The 25,879-nt window shown below is 45.2% G+C and overlaps 1 protein-coding gene across 6 annotated transcripts in view; it reads left to right on the top strand.

Annotated features, from left to right (window-relative positions):
• Positions 1-2,187: 2,187 nt before the first annotated feature.
• Positions 2,188-25,879, top strand: part of nktr (natural killer cell triggering receptor) — a 103,507-nt gene continuing 79,815 nt past the window's right edge. For 4 of the 6 annotated variants that reach the window (XR_006079007.1, XM_042298666.1, XM_042298665.1 and 1 more), the window contains exons 1-3: positions 2,188-2,330; positions 11,964-12,047; positions 17,812-17,886. Coding sequence is in view for 5 of the 6 variants with exons in the window: in XM_042298666.1 (XP_042154600.1) it covers positions 11,990-12,047; positions 17,812-17,886 (133 nt within the window). In the remaining variant the exon portion in view is untranslated. The other 2 variants (XM_042298663.1, XM_042298664.1) reach the window with 2 other exon arrangements.

Here is a 25,879-nt window from a genome sequence, read left to right as displayed (position 1 = left end):
GTCTCGACCCCGCCCTATGCAACTGGGTACTGGACTTCCTGACGGGCCGCCCCCAGGTGGTGAGGGTAGGCAACAACATCTCCTCCCCGCTGATCCTCAACACTCGGGCCCCACAACGGTGCGTTCTGAGCCCTCTCCTGTACTCCCTGTTCACCCACGACTGCGTGGCCACGCACGCCTCCAACTCAATCATCAAGTTTGCGGACGACACAACAGTGGTAGGCTTGATTACCAACAACGACGAGACGGCCTACAGGGAGGAGGTGAGGGCCCCCGGAGTGTGGTGTCAGGAAAATAAATAACCTCACACTCAACGTCAACAAAACTAAGGAGATGATTGTGGACTTCAGGAAACAGCAGAGGGAACACCCCCCTATCCACATCGATGGGACAGTAGTGGAGAGGGTAGTAAGTTTTAAGGTCCTCGGCGTACACATCACAGACAAACTGAATTGGTCCACCCACCCACAACCGTAAGGCTCTCCAGAGGGTAGTGAGGTCTGCACAACGCATCACCGGGGGCAAACTACCTGCCCTCCAGGACACCTACACCACCCGATGTCACAGGAAGGCCATAAAGATCATCAAGGATAACAACCACCCGAGCCACTGCCTGTTCACCCCGCTATCATCCAGAAGGCGAGGTCAGTACAGGTGCATCAAAGCTGGGACCGAGAGACTGAAAAACAGCTTCTATCTCAAGGCCATCAGACTGTTAAACAGCCACCACTAACATTGAGTGGTTGCTGCCAACACACTGACACTGACTCAACTCCAGCCACTTTAATAATGGGAATTGATGGGAAATGATGTAAATATATCACTAGCCACTTTAAACAATGCTACCTTATATAATGTTACTTACCCTACATTATTAATCTCATATGCATACGTATATACTGTACTCTATATCATCGACTGTATCCTTATGTAATACATGTATCACTAGCCAATTTAACTATGCCACTTTGTTTACATACTCATTTCATATGTACATACTGTACTCGATACCATCTACTGTATCTTGCCTATGCTGCTCTGTACCATCACTCATTCATATATCCTTATGTACATATTCTTTATCCCCTTACACTGTGTATAAGACAGTGGTTTTGGAATTGTTAGTTAGATTACTTGTTGGTTATTACTGCATTGTCGGAACTATATTCTTTATCCCCTTACACTGTGTATAAGACAGTAGTTTTGGAATTGTTAGTTAGATTACTTGTTGGTTATTACTGCATTGTCGGAACTAGAAGCACAAGCATTTCGCTACACTCGCATTAACATCTGCTAACCATGTGTATGTGACAAATACAATTTGATTTGGATGTAGACAGTCCATGAATGGTGTATGCGAGTGTGAGTAGATCACCTTAAACAATGGTCAGACATCTTGGACGCATTATTCAGTTATTTTTATACTGTACTTCAGTAGTTTACAGTGCTTCCTCTGAGACTTTTATTCCAAAGGCTGGTAGCCGCTTTGATTGATTTGTTATTTTCTATTGTGAAGAGTTTGTTTCCTACGGGATCTATTGATGGGTCGTTCGGCTCTTTTTTAAATTATATTTTTGGTTAAAGTCGGGAACCGAATTTCGTCGGTCAAATAGCCGTTCATTTGGCTCCCTGATTTGCATACCGCTAGTACTGCTTTCTGAGTTCAGAACAACGTTTTTCTGCAGATAAGTTACACAGTAAATATCTAAAGAAAGAATAAATGGTGGGGAGAGCACCTCAATCTCGTCCACGCTGATTCTTTTTTTGTGTGTGCGTTTCTGTATTATTATTTTATATTAATTTGGCCAGGTAAAAATGTATTTGTATTTTTTCACGATCTGACATCATGGTAGCCCACCTTCTGTGTTTAACATTGGAGATTTGCAATTTTGTTCATGGTTCTAGGTCGATTTTGAACTAAGTCCCTGCTCTTTAATGTGAACTAACCAAATGAGCCGGCTCACAGAAAATACTCGAAAGGCTCATCCCTAACGAACTCGAGCGGGAAATACATCTTATTTTAGCTGCATTCACCATACAGTGTTAGAAGGCATCGAAACCGCTGCATGGTGTCATGTAAAAAGTTACAACATGTCGTCACGATCAGAACGCCTCGGAACTAATATCACGCTGGGAAGATTTTTAGCACGGACCTTTTTAACATGACACAGGCGACGGTCGATTGACTGATCTACAAATCACCTTGCATCAAATAACAGCTCATTATTTGTTGATCAGTCAGACAAATTACCCATGATACATTGCGGTTTTGATCCTGGCACACGGCTGTTGCATTCATACAGCGTCCAGCTACGGTGCGCAGATCACAGGTAGGTAAAGCCTGCGTAGGTTGCTTCATCGAAACGGTATTGTTTATTATTATTATTTTTTAAATTAATGGTGGCTTCTTGTCAACCTCTGGGAATCAATAAACAACCGATGTTGTTTGTTTAGCTCAACAAACGGCCTGGACATCGCAAGGTTAGCTGGCTTGCTAACTAACGTGTTAAATTGAGATTGCTAACGTTAGCTAGCTAATGAACGTGTGCTAGTAGCCTACTACGGAGTCTTTAGCTTGTTGGCGTATAAAACCAGCTTGATAAAACACATTTGTATCTTATGTATTGTGCCTTTCCAACAGAGCTAGATGGTAACACACTGACAAACGCCATGGAGTCAGTCAACAACAACAGTCAGATAGCCAGTTCAGTCAACAACAGCAGCCAGATCAGTCAACAACAGCAGCCAGATCAGTCAACAACAGCAGCCAGATCAGTCAACAGCAGCAGCCAGATCAGTCAACAGCAGCAGCCAGATCAGTCAACAACAGCAGCCAGTTCAGTCAACAGCAGCAGCCAGATCAGTCAACAACAAGTCAGATAGCCAGATCAGTCAACAACAACTCAGATAGCCAGATCAGTCAACAACAAGTCAGATAGCCAGATCAGTCAACAACAAGTCAGGTAGCCAGATCAGTCAACAACAAGTCAGATAGCCAGATCACAGCCAAGTAAACATTGCATATCAAGTCACGGCGGATATGTCGATTAGCAGGCATACTATGTGCTGGTACTATAATTGTTCAAACTCCAACACAAGTTAACCTCGCAACCATGGCTCAGTACTTAGCAGTAGCTACAGACAATATCCTAACTGAAAGTGAAAGTAGGTCAACAATGGGCGCGACTGTAACTATCTTTAGTGTTTAATGAAGATGGTATTTTCCGGTCGTTGAGTTGAGTGCCTCAACGCTTGCTCTAAATCTAAACGCATCGCTCGCGTTACGGTTTTGGAAACAAGGAACATGTCGTTGATATTAGCGAGAACTAATAAAAACAAGGTTCAGTTATTGCAGCTTTTTACGGGGTTGGGGTTCCCACACGGCCATATTTTCATGTTACAGCGCTTGTTCACGGAAAACAGACGGTAATTAACATCTGCATCTCTGAACACGTGTGTAAGCGGAAGATGGATGCCACAAATGCGTTGTCACTGAAGTACCGTCTGCTGCAAATGTTAAAACCATGTACAGTAAATGTATTTTGCGTTTGTGAAATTATTTTTTGATACAATATGAAAGTAGAGGGCTTCATGAACCTTAAAGCAATTGAGAATTCATTCGTGTTTAGATGGCGTTTTTGGCTGCCAAAGGAGCCTAACTTTACTCCTTAATTGGGCTAGGGTCGACAATTTGATCAAACACATTTGCCCAGTTCAAAAAGGGCCTATGGTGTCATGTAACGTGGCAAAGTGTTTTCCCTACCAATCTAGCAGACTTTCAATAGGCTATGGACTAGTTAAATACAACAAAGTAGACACTGTGGGTCCTCCCTGGTATTCAAATCAATTTCCTTGTCCTCAAACCCTGCCCATTTTGGGTGGGGTGTCACTCTGTTTGGGTGGGGTGATCTGGCTGCTGCTGTTGACAGTGGGGGTCCCCCACATTTAATTTTCCTCGGCCAATAAGAAAAGTAACAAATGGCAAAATCACTAACCTATGCATAGGCTGTGTGTGAGTTTGGGGAAGCACATTTTCACCATAACAATGCACCTTTATAATAAAGCAGTCCATGCATCATTGTGTTTGCAGACCTATGTAAGATAGCCTACTATTCATACTGTGATGAGTAGATTGGATAGTCATGATTTAGACTAACGCTTTTGCAAAAAATACCGTTCAATGCATTGGTTTCAACTGCGGACTGGATTAAACTGTTTCCTTAAACGAGTCAGACGAGAAGGATATCCTGCTTTCACTGGAACAGGCCCAGATCCACACCTTTTGTGTGAAGAAAATACGCAGGAAAAGGGGCCACAGATGGGACAGCCTTCTGAGAATCCGTAGAGTAAGCTCGCACTGCCATCAGTTCTTCTTGCTAACGTGCAATCATTGGAAAATAAAGTTGATGCCCTATGATTAAGATTATCATACCAACGGGACATCAAAAATTGTAACGTCCTAACGGCTTATGTTTTACCGAGATGTGGCTGAACGACGATACGAACAATATAGAGCTAGCAGTATTTTCCATGCACCGGCAGAACAGAGACACTACCTCTGGTAAGATGAGGGGTGGGGGTGTGTGTCTATTTGTCATAACAGCCGGTGCGTGTTATATAATATTAAAGAACTCTTGACATACTGAGGTAGAGTACCATATGATAAGCTGTAGACCACACTATCTACCAAGTGCTCTCATCTATATTATTCGTAGTCGTCTATTTACCACCACAGAACGAAGCTGGCACTAAGACCGCTCTCAACCAACTCTATAAGGCCATAAGCAAAGAAGAAAATGCTCACCCAGAAGCGGCGTGTCTAGTGGCTGGGGACTTTTACCTGTTTGGGATAGGGGGCAGCATTTTCACATTTGGATGAAAAGCGTGCCCAGAGTAAAATGCCTGCTATTCATGCACCGTTGCAAATATATGCATATTATTAGTAGATGTGGGTAGAAAACACTGAAGTTTCTAAGACTGAATGATGTCTGTGAGTAAAACAGAACTCATATGGCAAGCGAAAACCTGAGAAAAATCAAACCAGGAATTGGGAAATCTGAGGTTTGTAGTTTTTCAACTAATTTCTATCAAAAATAGTGTCTATGGGGTCAAATTGCACTTCATATGGCTTCCACTAGATGTCAACAGTCTTTAGAACTTTGTTTGATGCTTCTACTGTGAAGAAGGGGGGAATGGGAGCTGAATGAGTCAGAGGTCTGCTTCACGGAAACATGGCTCACTGGAGAGACGCTATCCGAGGCGGTGCAGCCAGCGGGTTTCTCCACGCATTGCGCCGACAGAAACAAACATCTTTCTGGTAAGAAGAGGGGCGGGGGCGTATGCCTTATGACTAACGTGGCATGGTGTGATGAAAGAAACATACAGGAACTCAAATCCTTCTGTTCACCTGATTTAGAATTCCTCACAATCAAATGCAGACCGCATTATCTACCAAGAGAATTCTCTTCGATTATAATCACAGCCGTATATATCCCCCAAGCAGACACATCGATGGCTCTGAACGAACTTTATTTAACTCTCTGCAAACTGGAAACGATTTATCCGGAGGCTGCATTCATTGTAGCTGGGGATTTTAACAAGGCTAATCTGAAAACAAGACTCCCTAAATTTTATCAGCATATCGATTGCGCAACCAGGGGTGGAAAGACCTTGGATCATTGTTACTCTAACTTCCGCGACGCATATAAGGCCCTGCCCCGCCCCACTTTTGGAAAAGCTGACCACGACTCCATTTAGTTGATCCCTGCCTACAGACAGAAACTAAAACAAGAAGCTCCCACGCTGAGGTCTGTTCAACGCTGGTCTGACCAAGCTGACTCCACACTCCAAGACTGCTTCCATCACGTGGACTGGGAGATGTTTCGTATTGCGTCAGACAACAACATTGACGAATACGCTGATTCGGTGTGCGAGTTCATTAGAACGTGCGTTGAAGATGTCGTTCCCATAGCAACGATTAAAACATTCCCTAACCAGAAACCGTGGATTGATGGCAGCATTCGTGTGAAACTGAAAGCGCGAACCACTGCTTTTAATCAGGGCAAGGTGTCTGGTGACATGACTGAATACAAACAGTGCAGCTATTCCCTCCGCAAGGCCATTAAACAAGCTAAGCGTCAGTACAGAGACAAAGTAGAATCTCAATTCAACGGCTCAGACACAAGAGGCATGTGATTTGATTTGATTTGATTTGAGTGGCATGAGCTGGTCACGCGCGTTCACGAGAGAGTTAGCTTGTGTTCCATTGCATTTCTGAAGACAAAGGAAATCTGGTTGGAACATTATTGAAAATGTATGATAAAAACATCCTAAAGATTGATTCTATACATCGTTTGACATGTTTCTACGAACTGTAATATGACAGCTAGATCTACTGTCTCTATTATATAATGACCGACCAGCTAGATCTACTGTCTCTATAATATTATGAGAGACCAGGTAGATATACTGTCTCTATTATATTATGACAGACCAGCTAGATCTACTGTCTCTATTATATTATGACAGACCAGCTAGATCTACTGTCTCTGTTATATTATGACAGACCAGCTAGATCTACTGTCTCTGTTATATTATGACAGACCAGCTTGATCTACTGTCTCTGTTATATTATGACAGACCAGCTAGATCTACTGTCTCTGTTATATTATGACAGACCAGGTAGATATACTGTCTCTATTATATTATGACAGACCAGCTAGATCTACTGTCTCTATTATATTATGACAGACCAGCTAGATCTACTGTCTCTGTTATATTATGACAGACCAGCTAGATCTACTGTCTCTGTTATATTATGACAGACCAGCTAGATCTACTGTCTCTGCTATATTATGACAGACCAGCTAGATCTACTGTCTCTATTATATTATGACAGACCAGCTAGATCTACTGTCTCTGTTATATTATGACAGACCAGCTAGATCTACTGTCTCTGTTATATTATGACAGACCAGCTAGATCTACTGTCTCTGTTATATTATGACAGACCAGCTAGATCTACTGTCTCTGTTATATTATGACAGACCAGCTAGATCTACTGTCTCTGTTATATTATGACAGACCAGCTAGATCTACTGTCTCTGTTATATTATGACAGACCAGCTAGATCTACTGTCTCTGTTATATTATGACAGACCAGCTAGATCTACTGTCTCTGTTATATAATGACAGACCAGCTAGATCTACTGTCTCTATTATATAATGACAGACCAGCTAGATCTACTGTCTCAATTATTAGTAAAACTGATTTAAGTTTGCCCGCATTAAGGGATTGGCACCTTGCTTCATTGATATTTGACAGTGTAAGTACTATGCCCTGCATTAAAAATAATTACTGTGGATCAGGGTTGGTTGTTTGTTGTTTCCCATCATCACGTGAAAGATGCGTGATAAACGGCTGCCATGTCTTAACCTCTCTGGGATATGTGGGATGCTAGCACCTGGCCAAAAGCCAGTGAAAATGCAGAGCGCCAAATTCAAATAAATTACTATAAAAATCAAACATTCATGAAATCACACATGCGAGACACCAAATTAAAGCTGCACTTGTTGTGAATCTAGCCAACTTGTCAGATTTCAAAAATGCTTTTCGGCGAAAGCAAACAATGCTATTATCTGAGCATAGCACCATAGTAAACAGAGAGAGAGAGGCATATTTCAACCCTGCAGGCGTGACACAAAACGCAGAAATAAAAATATAATTCATGCCTTACCTTTGACGAGCTTCTTTTGTTGGCACTCCAATATGTCCCATAAACATCACAATTGGTCCTTTTGTTTGATTAATTCCGTCTATTTTATTTATTTTTTATTTCACCTTTATTTAACCAGGTAGGCTAGTTGAAAACAAGTTCTCATTTGCAACTGCGACCTGGCCAAGATAAAGCATAGCAGTGTGAACAGACAACACAGAGTTACACATGGAGTAAACAATTAACAAGTCAATAACACAGTAGAGAAAAAAAAAGGGGGAGTATATATACATTGTGTGCAAAAGGCATGAGGAGGTAGGCGAATAATTACAATTTTGCAGATTAATAACACTGGAGTGATAAATGATCAGATGGTCATGTACAGGTAGAGATATTGGTGTGCAAAAGAGCAGAAAAGTAAATAAATAAAAACAGTATGGGGATGAGGTAGGTAAAAATGGGTGGGCTATTTACCGATAGACTATGTACAGCTGCAGCGATCGGTTAACTGCTCAGATTGCAGATGTTTGAAGTTGGTGAGGGAGATAAAAGTCTCCAACTTCAGCGATTTTTGCAATTCGTTCCAGTCACAGGCAGCAGAGAACTGGAACGAAAGGCGGCCAAATAAGGTGTTGGCTAGGGGATGATCAGTGAGATACACCTGCTGGAGCGTGTGCTACGGATGGGTGTTGCCATCGTGACCAGTGACCTGAGATAAGGCGGAGCTTTACCTAGCATGGACTTGTAGATGACCTGGAGCCAGTGGGTCTGGCGACGAATATGTAGCGAGGGCCAGCCGACTAGAGCATACAAGTCGCAGTGGTGGGTGGTATAAGGTGCTTTAGTGACAAAACGGATGGCACTGTGATAAACTGCATCCAGTTTGCTGAGTAGAGTGTTGGAAGCAATTTTGTAGATGACATCGGCGAAGTCGAGGATCGGTAGGATAGTCATTTTTACTAGGGTAAGTTTGGCGGCGTGAGTGAAGGAGGCTTTGTTGCGGAATAGAAAGCCGATTCTTGATTTGATTTTCGATTGGAGATGTTTGATATGAGTCTGGAAGGAGAGTTTACAGTCTAGCCAGACACCTAGGTACTTATAGATGTCCACATATTCAAGGTCGGAACCATCCAGGGTGGTGATGCTGGTCAGGCGTGCGGGTGCAGGCAGCGAACGGTTGAAAAGCATGCATTTGGTTTTACTAGCGTTTAAGAGCAGTTGGAGGCCACGGAAGAAGTGTTGTATGGCATTGAAGCTCGTTTGGAGGTTAGATAGCACAGTGTCCAAGGACGGGCCGGAAGTATATAGAATGGTGTCGTCTGCGTAGAGGTGGATCAGGGAATCGCCCGCAGCAAGAGCAACATCATTGATATATACAGAGAAAAGAGTCGGCCCGAGGATTGAACCCTGTGGCACCCCCATAGAGACTGCCAGAGGACCGGACAGCATGCCCTCCGATTTGACACACTGAACTCTGTCTGCAAAGTAATTGGTGAACCAGGCAAGGCAGTCATCCGAAAAACCGAGGCTACTGAGTCTGCCGATAAGAATATGGTGATTGACAGAGTCGAAAGCCTTGGCAAGGTCGATGAAGACGGCTGCACAGTACTGTCTTTTATCGATGGCGGTTATGATATCGTTTAGTACCTTGAGCGTGGCTGAGGTGCACCCGTGACCGGCTCGGAAACCAGATTGTACAGCGGAGAAGGTACGGTGGGATTCGAGATGGTCAGTGACCTGTTTGTTGTATCCAAAATGTCCATTTTATTTGGCGCGTTTGATCCAGAAAAACACTGGTTCCAACTTGCGCAACGTGACTACAAAATATCTCAAAAGTTAACTGTAAACTTTGCCAAAACATTTCAAGCTACTTTTGTAATACAACTTTAGGTATTTTTTACGTAAATAATCGATAAAATTGAAGATGGGAGGATCTGTGTTCAATACAGGAAGAAAACAAACTGTAGCTAGCTTTCTGGTCACGCGCCTCTATCTAACAGTACACTTCAAATTACCCTCGTTCTGGATGGCTGTACTTCTTCATTACACAAAGGAAAAATCTTAACCAATTTCTAAAGACTGTTGACATCCAGTGGAAGCAGTAGGAACTGCAAGAAGATCCCTTACAAATTTGGATTCCCATTGAAAAGAGAGTGACCTCAAAAACAAAAACATCTGAATGGTTTGTCCTCTGGGTTTCACCTGCTACATAAGTTCTGTTATACTCACAGACATGATTCAAACAGTTTTAGAAACTTCAGAGTGTTTTCTATCCAAATCTACTAATAATATGCATATCTTATCTTCTGGGGATGAGTAGCAGGCAGTTGAATTTGGGCATGCTTTTCATCCAAAATTCTGAATGCTGCTCCCTATCCTAGAGAAGTTAACAAATGTATTAGATCTGCCATGTCGAATCCTTTCTACATGTAGCAAGCTAGTGACTTCAGCTAACCAGGTATTAAAAACCGGTACAGTCTCCTTATTCCAAAGGCTCAAAATTTTTATTTTTCCAATAAACATGCCATATTGTAATGTTTTCTGTTCTCAGTTGGTTAAAGTCGTTAGGTGCTGTGACCTTCCTAAAACAGCAGTATCCGGGGCTGGTATGAGGTTACAGCTGTATACTAATGAGAAACACTTATATAAATATCCTGCCAGAATGTGTGCAGTTTGGGGCATGACCAGAAGAGGTGACCCAGGGTACCCTCTGCAGATTTTCAGTAGAATGTGTGTAATTTGGTACAGGAATAGTGGAGTGTCATGACGTTGCCCTCTTTGGGTACAGCGAGCACCATCCCCCTCTCTCTGCACCACCCCTCTCTCTCTTTCCCCCTACACCAGACTCTGTTAGGCAGGTCATACATTCCTGGAGGAGATTCTTCCTCATGGCCAGACAGTCTAGAGAGAGAGTTTTCATAGAGCGAACAAAGTAACTTCTTCCACCTCACAGAACTTGTTGAACTGAACAATATTCATGTTTTGGAGAATGTATAAACGGTCGGTGAAGTAGCCAGCTACGAACTTGTCCGTTTGGTACAATTTTGTGAAACTCAGAGACAGTACAGCCACATTACCATAACCCTGTTTATACATGAGTCTCAGTTGTGAGGATCGCATCTAATTGTTGTATAAAAATGAATGAGTAAAGATTAATGAAAATATTTGTGAAATTATGTAATGTGATTTTAAACTGTTTAATGAAGGAAACTCCAATTCCCTTTGGAGTTTAACTAAATCATAGGTCCGCCCCATGAGCACAGACATTGATCTGGCGTCATAGTACAGCCCCTTTCTGCTCTTCTGAATATAAATTCCCAAGGTGGGGTTATCTGGAGACCATGCTTCTCTCAATTACAAGAGGGCTAAGGTTTCAGACGATTGCTGAATTCCTATCCATACCACGTGGTTAAACTCTGAGACTATCGAACCGACAGAATAAGAACAAATCCTTGATACTAATTACTAGTCTGCAGCTAGGAATTCGGTATCATTGAACATGAAGACCAACAACCGCTGAAACATCTATTCTATAACAACATTGCTGAATGTTACTCTGAACAATCCATTCTAACCACGGCAGAGAGCTGGAGGGCGGACAAACTCTCCAACAGAGATCACGACGACACACTGAGCATAAATATATATATTGATTGCAATTATTCCTGAATGATTGAGCGTTCAAAGGATTAGCATTCAATTGTTATAATTATCACGTGGTAGTGTCTTGTATCTCAGTCGACCCCCACTCCCCTTTTGTCCACCAAGCCGCGATACCGGTTTATCCCACCAGGGAACCTCCGCTATCATTTCCTTGTAACCAGATCTACTGTTTGGGAGCACACCAGATCTACTGTTTGTGTCGGGAGCACAAGTGAATATCTCGAAGGCAATCAGCCCAACAGTCATCAGTAATCACCATACCATGGTCTTCCTCCCAGGTCTCCTTCAAATGTTGTATGGATACAGAGTCATATGCTGTAAAGAGATCAAACTCTTGGAGCCAGGGGCGAGGTACATGAAAATATACAATTCGCGTGCAGGTGTAATTGCCTCAGTGGCACATAGTTTCGGAAGATGTCAAAGAAAGTTAGATGCGGGGAGATCGTACATTTCCCTCAACTGTGCAAATATGGCAAAAATATTATTGACGTAAAGGTCTGCCTATAGTAGTAATGCCCTTTCTCTCGCTCCCTCCCCCTTTTCTCGCTCGCTCTCACTCCCCCCTTCTCTCACTCTGCCTTGCAGGTGTCCCAGTCTGCTCTGTGGTCAGGATGGGGGTGAAGGAGCGTCCTCAGTGCTACTTTGATGTGGAGATCAACAGAGAACCAGGTAAGACGCGTCAACAACCACCCGGTGATGGCTCACTGCCAGACTAAGAAAATGCTGAGACAGGACTTTGCTGCTCTGACATTCTCATTCACGTTTTACATATAGCCTGGGCTAGGCTTGTTGCACTATTGAAAGCTGAGACCAGATTTCTTTTACCTAGTCGGCTCTGGGATTTCAACCAACAGTCTTTCGGTGACAGGCCCAACACTCTTATTTGAAATGCAACAGGATATTAAATCATAAAGCCAGAGCTTTAAATATCAACAGTAACTGTTTTATTGTGCTCCAGATTGGATGCGTGCCCTATTTACCGTTTTACTGTACAACCTACTGCATACAGTAACACTATATATACAGGGCGAGCTGGGTGGGTGTTTCCATACTCTGGGGAGCATGCTAGGCAGGTGTTGACATGATGTCCAGGGTGTTGACATGATGTCCAGGGTGTTGACATGATGTCCAGGGTGTTGACATGGTGTCCAGGGTGTTGACATGGTGTCCAGGGTGTTGACATGGTGTCCAGGGTGTTGACATGGTGTCCAGGGTGTTGACATGGTGTCCAGGGTGTTGACATGGTGTCCAGGGTGTTGACATGGTGTCCAGGGTGTTGACATGGTGTCCAGGGTGTTGACATGGTGTCCAGGGTGTTGACATGGTGTCCAGGGTGTTGACATGGTGTCCAGGGTGTTGACATGGTGTCCAGGGTGTTGACATGATGTCCAGGGTGTTGACATGGTGTTGACATGACGTCCAGGGTGTTGACATGACGTCCAGGGTGTTGACATGGCGTCCAGGGTGTTGACATGGCGTCCAGGGTGTTGACATGGCGTCCAGGGTGTTGACATGGCGTCCAGGGTGTTGACATGGTGTCCAGGGTGTTGACATGGTGTCCAGGGTGTTGACATGGTGTCCAGGGTGTTGACATGGTGTCCAGGGTGTTGACATGGTGTCCAGGGTGTTGACAGGGTGTCCAGGGTGTTGACATGGTGTTGACATTATGTCCAGGGTGTTGACATGGTGTCCAGGGTGTTGACATGGTGTCCAGGGTGTTGACATGGTGTCCAGGGTGTTGACATGGTGTCCAGGGTGTTGACATGGTGTCCAGGGTGTTGACATGGTGTCCAGGGTGTTGACATGGTGTCCAGGGTGTTGACATGGTGTCCAGGGTGTTGACATGGTGTCCAGGGTGTTGACATGGTGTCCAGGGTGTTGACATGGTGTCCAGGGTGTTGACATGATGTCCAGGGTGTTGACATGGTGTCCAGGGTGTTGACATGGTGTTGACATGACGTCCAGGGTGTTGACATGGTGTCCAGGGTGTTGACATGGTGTCCAGGGTGTTGACATGGTGTCCAGGGTGTTGACATGGTGTCCAGGGTGTTGACATGGTGTCCAGGGTGTTGACATGGTGTCCAGGGGGTTGACATGACGGCCAGGGGTTGACATGACGGCCAGGGGGTTGACATGACGGCCAGGGGGTTGACATGACGGCCAGGGGGTTGACATGACGGCCAGGGGGTTGACATGACGGCCAGGGGGTTGACATGACGGCCAGGGGTTGACATGACGGCCAGGGGTTGACATGACGGCCAGGGGGTTGACATGACGGCCAGGGGGTTGACATGACGGCCAGGGGTTGACATGACGGCCAGGGGGTTGACATGACGGCCAGGGGTTGACATGACGGCCAGGGGGTTGACATGACGGCCAGGGGGTTGACATGACGTCCAGGGTGTTGACATGGCGTCCAGGGTGTTGACAGTGTGTTGACATGGTGTCCAGGGTGTTGACATGATGACTCCTTGCTGTCCCCAGTCCACCTGGCCATGCTGCTGCTCCAGTTTCAACTTCCACCTGACTGTTCTGCCTTATTATTATTCGACCATGCTGGTCATTAATGAACATTTGAACATCTTGGCCATGTTCTGTTATAATCTCCACCCGGCACAGCCAGAAGAGGACTGGCCACCCCACATAGCCTGGTTCCTCTCTAGGTTTCTTCCTAGGTTTTGGCCTTTCTAGGGAGTTTTTCCTAGCCACCGTGCTTCTACACCTGCATTGCTTGCTGTTTGGGGTTTTAGGCTGGGTTTCTGTACAGCACTTTGAGATATCAGCTGATGTACGAAGGGCTATATAAATAAATTTGATTTGATTTGACATGATGTCCAGGGTGTTGACATGATGTCCAGGGTGTTGACATGATGTCCAGGGTGTTGACATGATGTCCAGGGTGTTGACATGGTGTCCAGGGTGTTGACAGTGTGTTGACATGGTGTCCAGGGTGTTGACATGATGTCAGGGTGTTGACATGGTGTCCAGGGTGTTGACAGTGTGTTGACATGGTGTCCAGGGTGTTGACAGTGTGTTGACATGGTGTCCGGGAAGTTGACATGATGTCCAGGGTGTTGACATGGTGTCCAGGGTGTTGACAGTGTGTTGACATGGTGTCCAGGGTGTTGACAGTGTGTTGACATGGTGTCCGGGGTGTTGACATGGTGTCCGGGGTTTGACATGGTGTCCAGGGTGTTGACAGTGTGTTGACATGGTGTCCAGGGTGTTGACAGTGTGTTGACATGGTGTCCAGGGTGTTGACATGATGCCCAGGGTGTTGACATGGTGTCCAGGGTGTTGACATGGTGTCCAGGGTGTTGACATGGTGTCCAGGGTGTTGACATGGTGTCCAGGGTGTTGACATGGTGTTGACATGGTGTCCAGGGTGTTGACATGATGCCCAGGGTGTTGACATGGTGTCCAGGGTGTTGACATGGTGTCCGGGGTGTTGACATGGTGTCCAGGGTGTTGACATGGTGTCCGGGGTGTTGACATGGTGTCCGGGGTGTTGACAGTGTGTTGACATGGTGTCCAGGATGTTGACAGTATGTTGACATGGTGTCCAGGGTGTTGACATGATGCCCAGGGTGTTGACATGATGTCCAGGGTGGGTGTTGACATGGTGTCAGGGGGGTGTTGACATGGTGTCCGGGGTGTTGACATGGTGTCCGGGGTGTTGACATGGTGTCCAGGGTGTTGACATGGTGTCCAGGGTGTTGACAGTGTGTTGACATGGTGTCCAGGGTGTTGACAGTGTGTTGACAGTGTGTTGACATGGTGTCCAGGGTGTTGACATGATGCCCAGGGTGTTGACATGGTGTCCAGGGTGTTGACATGGTGTCCGGGGTGTTGACATGGTGTCCAGGGTGTTGACATGGTGTCCGGGGTGTTGACATGGTGTCCGGGGTGTTGACATGGTGTCCGGGGTGTTGACATGGTGTCGGGGTGTTGACATGGTGTCCGGGGTGTTGACATGGTGTCCGGGGTGTTGACATGGTGTCCGGGGTGTTGACATGGTGTCCGGGTGTTGACATGGTGTCCGGGGTGTTGACAGGGTGTCCGGGGTGTCCAGGGTGTTGACAGGGTGTCCAGGGTGTTGACATGGTGTCCAGGGTGTTGACATGGTGTCCAGGGTGTTGACATGGTGTTGACAGGGTGTCCAGTGTGTTGACATGCGGTCCAGGTTGTTGACATGGTGTCCGGGGTGTTGACATGGTGTCCGGGGTGTTGACATGGTGTCCGGGGTGTTGACATGGTGTCCGGGGTGTTGACATGGTGTCCGGGGTGTTGACATGGTGTCCGGGGTGTTGACATGGTGTCCGGGGTGTTGACAGGGTGTCCGGGGTCCAGGGTGTTGACAGGGTGTCCAGGGTGTTGACAGGGTGTCCAGGGTGTTGACATGGTGTCCAGGGTGTTGACATGGTGTCCAGGGTGTTGACATGGTGTTGACAGGGTGTCCAGTGTGTTGACATGCGGTCCAGGGTGTTGACATGATGTCCAGGGTGTTGACAGTGTGTTGACATGATGTCCAAGGTGTTGACATGGTGTGCAGGGTGTTGACATGGTGTCCAGGGTGTTGACATGGTGTCCAGGGTGTTGACATGGTGTCCAGGGTGTTGACATGGTGTCCAGGGTGTTGACATGGTGTCCAGGGTGTTGACAGGGTGTTGACATGATGCTGACATGGTGTCCAGGGTGTTGACATGGTGTCCAGGGTGTTGACAGGGTGTTGACATGGTGTCCAGGGTGTTGACAGGGTGTCCGGGGTGTCCAGGGTGTTGACAGGGTGTCCAGGGTGTTGACAGGGTGTCCAGGGTGTTGACATGGTGTCCAGGGTGTTGACATGGTGTCCAGGGTGTTGACATGATGTCCAGGGTGTTGACATGGTGTCCAGGGTGTTGACATGATGTGCAGGGTGTTGACATGGTGTCCAGGGTGTTGACATGGTGTCCAGGGTGTTGACATGGTGTTGACATGATGCCCAGGGTGTTGACATGATGTCCAGGGTGTTGACATGGTGTCCAGGGTGTATGGTGTCCAGGGTGTATGGTGTCCAGGGTGTATGGTGTCCAGGGTGTTGACATGGTGTCCAGTGTGTTGACATGGTGTCCAGTGTGTTGACATGGTGTCCAGGGTGTTGACATGGTGTCCAGGGTGTTGACATGGTGTCCAGGGTGTTGACATGGTGTTGACATGATGTCCAGGGTGTTGACATGATGTCCAGGGTGTTGACATGATGTCCAGGGTGTTGACATGGTGTCCAGGGTGTTGACATGGTGTCCAGGGTGTTGACATGGTGTCCAGGGTGTTGACATGGTGTCCAGGGTGTTGACATGATGTCCAGGGTGTTGACATGGTGTCCAGGGTGTATGGTGTCCAGGGTGTATGGTGTCCAGGGTGTATGGTGTCCAGGGTGTTGACATGGTGTCCAGTGTGTTGACATGGTGTCCAGTGTGTTGACATGGTGTCCAGGGTGTTGACATGGTGTCCAGGGTGTTGACATGGTGTCCAGGGTGTTGACATGGTGTTGACATGATGTCCAGGGTGTTGACATGATGTCCAGGGTGTTGACATGGTGTCCAGGGTGTTGACATGGTGTCCAGGGTGTTGACATGGTGTCCAGGGTGTTGACATGGTGTCCAGGGTGTTGACATGGTGTCCAGGGTGTTGACATGGTGTCCAGGGTGTTGACATGGTGTCCAGGGTGTTGACATGGTGTCCAGGGTGTTGACATGGTGTCCAGATTGTTGACATGGTGTCCAGGTTGTCGACATGGTGTCCAGGTTGTCGACTTGCGGTCCAGGGTGTCGACTTGCGGCCCAGGGTGTCGACTTGCGGCCCAAGGTGTCGACTTGCGGCCCAAGGTGTCGACTTGCGGCCCAAGGTGTCGACTTGCGGCCCAAGGTGTCGACTTGCGGCCCAAGGTGTCGACTTGCGGCCCAAGGTGTCGACTTGCGGCCCAAGGTGTCGACTTGCGGCCCATGGTGTCGACTTGCGGCCCAAGGTGTTGAGAATGGCAGTGACAACTAGGTCTGGGACCATACCAGTATTGCCATACTCGTTAGTATCATAGCAAAGAAACAAAACAGGAAGCGAATTGAACTGTTTTATAAAGCAGCCCCAATGGTAGAAACTAGCAGGTTGTCACCCAGAGTCAAATGTATTCATTTTCCAAGCTATAGTATATACAATATTTTACATACCACAGGTTTTACAGGACCAAAGAGGGGTTTTATGTATTCAGTTTTGCCATGGAAAAAATTGTGCGATACTGGTATCGTCCCAGCCCTAGTGATAACTGCGATGTTGAGATGATTGGTCAGGTGCCATACTGCCATTAGAAATATTTATTGGCCAGAGAGACCTGTCAGCCCAGGATATGTTTCAGATTGATTCCTCAGTCAGGCCTAACAGATTGTTCTGTCTTTTTCAGTTGGACGTATAGTCTATCAACTGTTCTCCGATGTCTGTCCCAAGACTAGCAAAAACTTCCTCAGTTTGTGCACTGGTGAGTATGGACCAGACACAGCAGGTCTGGATGTTTCATCCTGTCTATGTATCCCCCACAGAGCAGAGTTCCAACTCAGTATTACATGAAGCCGATCTTAACCTCCACGTATGAGATGTATTAAATGTACCTAGTCTATAATGAACATCCAGTTAGTCATTACTTCCAATACCATGAAGACGTCTCTCCTTGGAGGAAAAGCTGCTGCAGGATGTGGTGAAACATCACTGTACTGAGACAGTAACAGCTACAGTACCTCTCCCTGGAGGAAAAGCTGCTGCAGGATGTGGTGAAACATCACTGTACTGAGACAGTAACAGCTACAGTACCTCTCCCTGGAGGAAAAGCTGCTGCAGGATGTGGTGAAACATCACTGTACTGAGACAGTAACAGCGACAGTACCTCTCCCTGGAGGAAGAGCTGCTGCAGGATATGGTGAAAGTGCCACACAGTCTGACCCTATCTGAGATCGTGTTTCGGGATGAAGGCATACGAGTCTGAGTTACATGTAATAATGTATGTAATAGGCATGTGTATTTTTCACTTATGTACCAGGCATGGCGTGTACAATAGTGGTGTGAACGTTTATACAAAACAAAATCACCATTTTAGCCAGGACTCCTCTTTCCCATCTATACATTTACTCCTGTTTTAAAAGGGTGGTATTCCCTTTATAATGGGACTTGAGACACTTCACCTCCTTGTTAACTTGTAGATATTTGGCCCAGGTTTTCTTTTTCCCTGTTTGATTTTGGGAGCTTAATCTTCGTTGGCAGGTTTTAGTTAACATGAAACAAAGTATGCCCCTGGACTAATGAAGATGCCGTTTGCTTTCATCAAAACAATGTTTTTGTTCCATATTTCAGTGTGGAGCCTGCCTAAGTTTAGGGTGGGGGTTGGAGCCTGCCTAGGGAGGGGTGGGGGTTGGAGCCTGCCTAGGCAGGTTTAGGGAGGGAGAGGGGTTGGAGCCTGCCTAGGTTTAGGGAGGTTGGAGCCTGCCTAGGTTTAGGGAGGTTGGAGCCTGCCTAGGTTTAGGGAGGGAGAGGGGTTGGAGCCTGTCTAGGTTTAGGGAGATTGGAGCCTCAACTAGACATTTATTATTCCAAATCTGCAGCTCGTGGTTGGATATTTCCCTACTTTTTATTGTATATATTTTATTCAAGTTTGACAAAATTTACATCAATGTAGGTACAAAGATTTGACCATACCCCAACCGCCCTCCCACACCTCCACACAAGCCAACACATCCACCCAACCCCCCCAAGTCCGTTACCTACGTCCGCCCTACCTCAGTCCACCCACCTCGATTCCCTCCCACTCACCCCATATACCCACCCCACACCCTCCCTAAATGCCTTCCTAGAAAACAAAAATTATACATCTATATCACAACAAATAAACAAGATGGAGACAGAGTATTTAGGGGCCTGGTTGGGAAAAGTAGAAAAATACAATTTACATATGTATTGGAAGGACATAATACATTTCCTTGTCCAGTGAGAGAAAGAATGATTTACTAAGGAAGCACGAAATAAGTGATACTTATCAGTAGGTCCCATAGTAGAAGCAGAGGAGATTTTAAAACGCTGTCGAAACTGGTACCAGATCTTAAGTGTGGTGAGCACTACACGATTGCTAGTATTGCGAGAGTGGGGTGCTGGGGGAGAAGAGCAGAGTAAAGCAGGAATACAAGAGTGTGCCTTTATGTGGCACCATGGGGTATCTGGAGCATGTAACCAGAATTTCAGCAATTGCCACTTGGCTGCCCAGTAATAGTATAAAAATTTGGGTAGTGCCAGCCCTCCACTAAACAAAAGATCTATTGACTCTGGGTATCTTTCCTCTCCAGATAAATGTGGTAACAGCCTGATTGACTTAAAATAACACTTTGGTAAAAACAATAGGATAGATTGAAATAGATAAAGGAATTTGGGTAAACTGTTTTTACAGCATTACATTTTTTATTAGTTTTATTAGTTTTCATTTGCGCAAGAAGGGGAGCGAAATTTGCAGAAAAGGAGCGCATGTAATGAATGAGGTACGTTCACTCCAAGGTATTTGAAACCAGAGCGGCTGAAAGGACAAGTCTGTCTGCTGGATCTCTAGTGCTGCTGTATTGATTGGGAAGCACTGACTATTCTGGAGATTCATCTTGTAAACTGAGAAGGAGCCAAAGTTCTCCAGAATAGAAAGGGTGGAAGGTAAACCGGTTACAGTGTTATTTACATTGAGTAACAAATCATTTGCATACAATGATAACCTATGTTCAACTCCTTCCATTGTTACATCTTGGAAAGAGGAGGATGCCCGTAAAGCTACTGAACGGGGCTCAATGGCGGTGGTAAATAATAAAGGGGACAGTCTCTGCGTGTCCCACGTACCAGTGCAGAATAATCACAATGGTATAGACATTGGCCTGGAGAGGTGTATGCAAGAAATAGATTCATCAGCTAAATTTGTCCGTAAATCCATTTTTAAGAAGAGCAAATTTCCTTAAGGAGATTACCACCTCAGGGGAGTTGGAGAATTGTTTAGAATAAATCATTTTAAACAGCGTCCGAATATTAAAAAATGAATATCTGTCTTTTTATGAAGCCGGTTTGTTCTTGTGATATGAGTCTGGTTAGACTACTTTCAGACGCCTTCGCCAGCACCTTGACATCCACATTAAGGAGGCTTAGGGCCTAAATGAAGAACACGGTCTTTCCCCTTCATAAGGAGAAGCGCTATTGAAGCCTGTGTTAGGGTAGGTGGGAATGAGCCATGTTCAAGTGACTTGTTATACATAGATAAAAGCATATACTTTCTTAAAGAACTCAGTTGGAAACCCATCAGGCCCTGGAGGCTTGCTGCTCTGCATTGACTTGATAGACGGAATAATTTCTTCAAGACTGAGAGGAGAATCAAGGTAATTTGCAGTTTCAGCCTCAACTGTGGGAGTCTCCAGGTCACCCAAAAATATAGTCTTATTCAAATCAAATTTTATTTTTTCACATGCACCGAATACAACCGTGAAATGCTTACTTAGAAGTCCTAACCAACAATGCAGTTTAAAAAATAAGAAAAAGTAACAATTAAAGAGCAGCAGTAAAATAACAATAGCGAGGCCATATACAGGGGGTACCGGTACAGAGTCAATGTGCAGGAAACCGGTTAGTCGTGTTTATTGAGGTAATATGTATATGTAGGTAGTTATTAAAGTGACTATACATAGATAATAACAGAGTAGTAGTACCAGCAGCAGCAGTGTAAAAGAGGGGGGGGCAATGCAAATAGTCCAGGTAGCCATTTGATTAGATGTTCAGTAGTCTTATGGCTTGGGGGTAGAAGCTGTTTAGAAGCCTCTTGAACCTAGACGTGGCGCTCCGGTAGCGCTTGGCATGCAGTAGCAGAACGAACAGTCTATGACAAGGGTGGCTGGAGTCTTTGACAATTTTTAGGGCCTTCCTCTGACACTGCCTGGTATAGAGGTCCTGGATTGCAGGAAGTTTGGCCCCAGTGATGTACTGGGCCGTATGCACTACCCTCTGTAGTGTCTTGCGGTCGGAGGCCGAGCAGCCAGTCAGGATGCTCTCAATGGTGCAGCTGTAGAACCTTTTGAGGATCTGAGGACCCATGCCAAATCTTTTCAATCTCCTGAGGGGGAATAGGTTTTGTAGTGCCTTCTTCACGACTGTCTTGGTGTACTTGGACCATGTTTGCTTGTTGGTCATGTGGACACCAAGGAACTTGAAGCTCTCAACCTTCTCCACAACATCCCCGTTGATGAGAATGGGGACGTGCTTGGTCCTCCTGTTCCTGTAGTCCACAATTATCTCCTTTGTCTTGATCACGTTGAGGGAGAGGTTGCTGTCCTGGCACCACACGCCAGTTCTCTGACCGCCTCCCTGTAAGCTGTCTCGTCATTGTCGGGCCTACCACTGTTGTCATTGGCAAACTTAATGATGGCATGGTTTGGAATCTTGCCTGGCCGTGCAGTCATGGGTGAACAGGGAGTACAGGAGGGGACTGAGCACGCACCCCTGAGGGGCCCCCATATTGAGGATCAGTGTGGTGGATGTGTTGTTACCTACCCTTACCACCTGGGGGTGGCCCAGGGTCCTTAGGTTAGTGATGAACTTTGAGGGCATGCAAAGCTAAAGTGAAAGAATAGCAATCTCACATAGGTGTTCCTTTTGTCCAAGTGTGAAAGGGCAGTGTGAAGTGCAGTAGAGATTGCATCGTCTGTGGAGCTGTTGGGGTGGTATGCAAATTTGAGTGAGTCTTGTGTTTCTGGGATAATGTTGTTGTTGTGAGCCATGACCTGCCTTAATGGCTACCGATGTGAGTGCTACAGGATGGTAGTCATTTAGGCAGGTTACCATCGTGTTCTTGGGCCCAGGGACTATGGTGGTCTGCTTGAAACATGGTATTACAGACTAAGACAGGGAGAGGTTGAAAATGTCAGTGAAAACACTTGCAAGTTGGTCAGCGCATGCTCTGAGTACATGTCCTGGCAATCCGTCTCGCCCTGAGGCCTTGTGGATGTTGACCTGTTTAAAGGTCTTGCTCACATCGGCTGCGTGGTCACACAGTCGTCCGGAACAGCTCATGTTCTCATGCATGATTCAGTGTTACTTGCCTTTTTTTTTTACATGCTGGTGGACTTTTGTTAAAAAGGATTTAAGTTTCCCTGCATTAAAGTCCCCGGCCACTAGGAGTGCCGCCTCTGGAAGAGCGGTTTCTTGTTTGCTTATGGCGGTTTTCAGCTCATTGAGTATGGTCTTAGTGCCAGCATCGGTCTGTGATGGTATATAGACAGCCACAGTGGCAAGAAAAAGTATGTGAACCCTTTGGAATTACCTGGATTTCTGCATAAATTGGTAATAAAACTTGAACTGAACTTCATCCAAGTCTCAATAATAGACACACACAGTGTGCTTAAACTAAAAACACCCTAATTATTGTAGTTTTCTTGTCTATATTGAATACATTTAAACATTCACAGCATAGGTTTGAAAAAGTATGTGAACCCCTAGGCTAATGACTTCTCCAAAAGATAATTGGAGTCAGCTAACCTGGAGTCCAATCATTGAGATGAGATTGGAGATGTTGGTTAGAGTTGCCATGCCCTATACAAAACACTCAAAAAAATTGAGTTTTCTATTTACAAGAAGCATTGTCTGATGTGAACCATGCTTCAAACAAAAGATATCTCAGAAGACCTAAGATTAAGAATGGCTCACTTGCATAAAGTTAGAAAGGGTTACAAAAGTATCTCTAAAAGCCTTGATGTTCATCAGTCCACTGTAAAACATAGTGTCTATAAATGGAGAGAGTTCAGCACTGTTGCTACTCTGCAAGAGCACAGCACAGAATGCTCAGTGAGGTTATTAAGAAGAATCCTAGAGTGTCAACTAAAGACTTACAGAAATCTCTCGAACATGCTAACATCTCTGTTGATGAGTCTACGATACGTAAAACACTAAACAAGAATGGTGTTCATGGGAGGACACCGGAAGAAGCCACTGCTGTCCAAAAAAAACCATTGCTGCACGTCTGAAGTTTGTAAAAGAGCAACTGGATGTTCCACAGCGCTAGTGGCAAATATTCTGTGGACAGATGAAACTACAGTTGAGTTGTTTGGAAGGAACACACAACACTATGTGTGGAGAAAAAGGCACAGCACACGAACATCAAAACCTTATCTCAACTGTAAAGCATGGTGGAGGGAGCATCATGGTTTGGGTGTGCTTTGCTGCCTCAGGGCCTGAACAGCTTAGTATCATTGACGGAAAAATGAATTCCCAAGTTTATCAAGATAATGTAAGGCTATCTGTCCGCCAATTGAAGGTCAACAGAAGTTAGGTGATGCAACAGGACAGGACAACAACCCAAAACACAGAAGTAAATCAACAACAGAATGGCTTCAACAGAAGAAAATACACCTTCTGGAGTGGCCCAGTCCTGACCTCAACCCGATTGCGATGCAGTGACATTACCTCGAGAGCAGTTCACACCAGACATCACAAGAATTTTGCTGAACTGAAACAGCAAGAGGAATGGTCAAATTCCTCCTGACAGTTGTGCAGGTATGATCCTCAATTACAGAACACGTTTGGTTAAGGTTATTGCTTCCAAAGGAGGGTCAACCAGTTATTAAAATCAAGGTTTCACATACTTTTTCCAACCTGCACTGTGAATGTTTACACGGTGTGTTCAATAAAGACATGAAAAATGATAATTGTTTGTGTGTTATTAGTTTAAGCACACTGTGTGTGTCTATTGTTGTGACTTAGATGAAGGTCAGATCAAATTTTATGACCAATTTCTGCTAAGGGTTCACACACTTCTTCTTGCTACTGTACAAAAATACAGAAACTCTCTAGGTGTAGATAGTGTGGTCTACAGCTTATCATGAGATACTCTACCTCAGGCGAGCAAAACCTTAAGACTTCCTTAAATATCATGCACCAGCTGTTGTTTACAAAACACATAGTCCGCCACCCCTTGTCTTACCAGAGGCTGCTGTTTTATCCTGCCGATTATAGTGTAAAACCCAGCAGCTGTATGTTGTTCATGTTGTCGTTCAGCCACGGCTCGGTGAAACATTAGATTTGACAGTTTTTAATGTCCCGTTGGTAGATTAATCTTCCTCGTAGGTCATCGATTTTATTTTCCAATGATTGCATGTTTGCCAATAGAACAGATGGCAGTGGGGGTTTACTCGATCGCCTACGAATTCTCAGAATGCAGCCCGACCTCCTCCCCCTTTTTCTCCGTCTTCTCGTCACGCAAATGATGGGGATTTGGGCCTGTTCCCGGAAAGCAGTATATCCTTCATGTCGGACCCGTCGGATTTGTTAAAGTCAAAAGCTTCTACCAGTTTGTGGTGAGGAATCGCTGTTCTGATGTCCAGCAGTTATTTTTGGTCATAAGAAACGTTAGCAGCAACATTATGTAAAAAATATTTTTAAGTTACAACGCAAAAAAACGAACAAAATAACACTGTTGGTTAGGAGCACGTAAAATGTCTGCCACCCTCTCCGGCACCATTCTGTGGGAGTATCTGATGGAAATTGATGTATACAGGGAGGAATAGAAAGATTTGAAGGTGTCATTGATCTCCGTAGGGTCAGATATCAAGCTATGAAAGGAATCTTTCATTTGGGGAATCAGAAAGGAGGCAGCACTGCATTTTTAATTGGTGTGTGAGCACGACTTGCACTGTCGCTATGTTCACAGTAGGTACCACGTGAATGCTATAGTCACCGTTCTTCCTCTGTGGTGAACAAGAGATCGAATTCAGATTGTAAGTTCAAGCGTTGCTTATATAGCTCTGGGGATGGTGTCAGGGCATATTGAAGGTCTGAGTCAAGGATGGCTTTAGAGTTCTTCAAGTTTAGCTTTCCGAGTTTTGTTTAAATGAGAAGAATAAGAAATAATTTCTCCTCTAAAATAAGCCGTAAGTGATTCCCATAGGAGAGGTTGAGATTTGTCTGATTTGAAAAAAGAAAATGATCAATAGAAGTGGAGATAACATTACAAAAGTCTGCATCAGACAGGAGACGAGAATTGGATCTCCAGAGAGGAGAATGGGTTTGTCCTGATAGGGCTATGTCATAGGCTAAAGGTCCATGGTCAGAAATTACAGTGGGTAAATATTCAGGAGAGTTGACATTTGTAAGTAACTTATGATCAATGAAGAAATGGTCAATATGAGAAAAAGAATGGTGTACATGTGAAAAGAAAGAATACTCTCTTGCCTGGGGATTCTGAAATGTACAGGGATCTGTACACCCATTCTGAATCTAAAATCTGAGGACTTTGACATAGCAGAATGAGACATTGTTCAGGGGTTGGAGTGGTCTGAAGCAGGGCTAATAACACAATTCAGACCCCTGACAAATATCAAAAGATGGGTGTTCAGAGAAGGGATTTTCCCCCAGCAACCAATTGGCAAATTCAACATAAGAAATGGGAGCATATACATTAACCAATACTACAGGTGTTT

This window comes from Oncorhynchus tshawytscha, linkage group LG16 (assembly GCF_018296145.1).
Source record: "Oncorhynchus tshawytscha isolate Ot180627B linkage group LG16, Otsh_v2.0, whole genome shotgun sequence".
Taxonomy (NCBI): domain Eukaryota; kingdom Metazoa; phylum Chordata; class Actinopteri; order Salmoniformes; family Salmonidae; genus Oncorhynchus; species Oncorhynchus tshawytscha.
The sequence above is the reverse complement of the archived record's forward strand: the minus strand, read 5'-3'. Positions and strand labels throughout refer to the sequence as shown.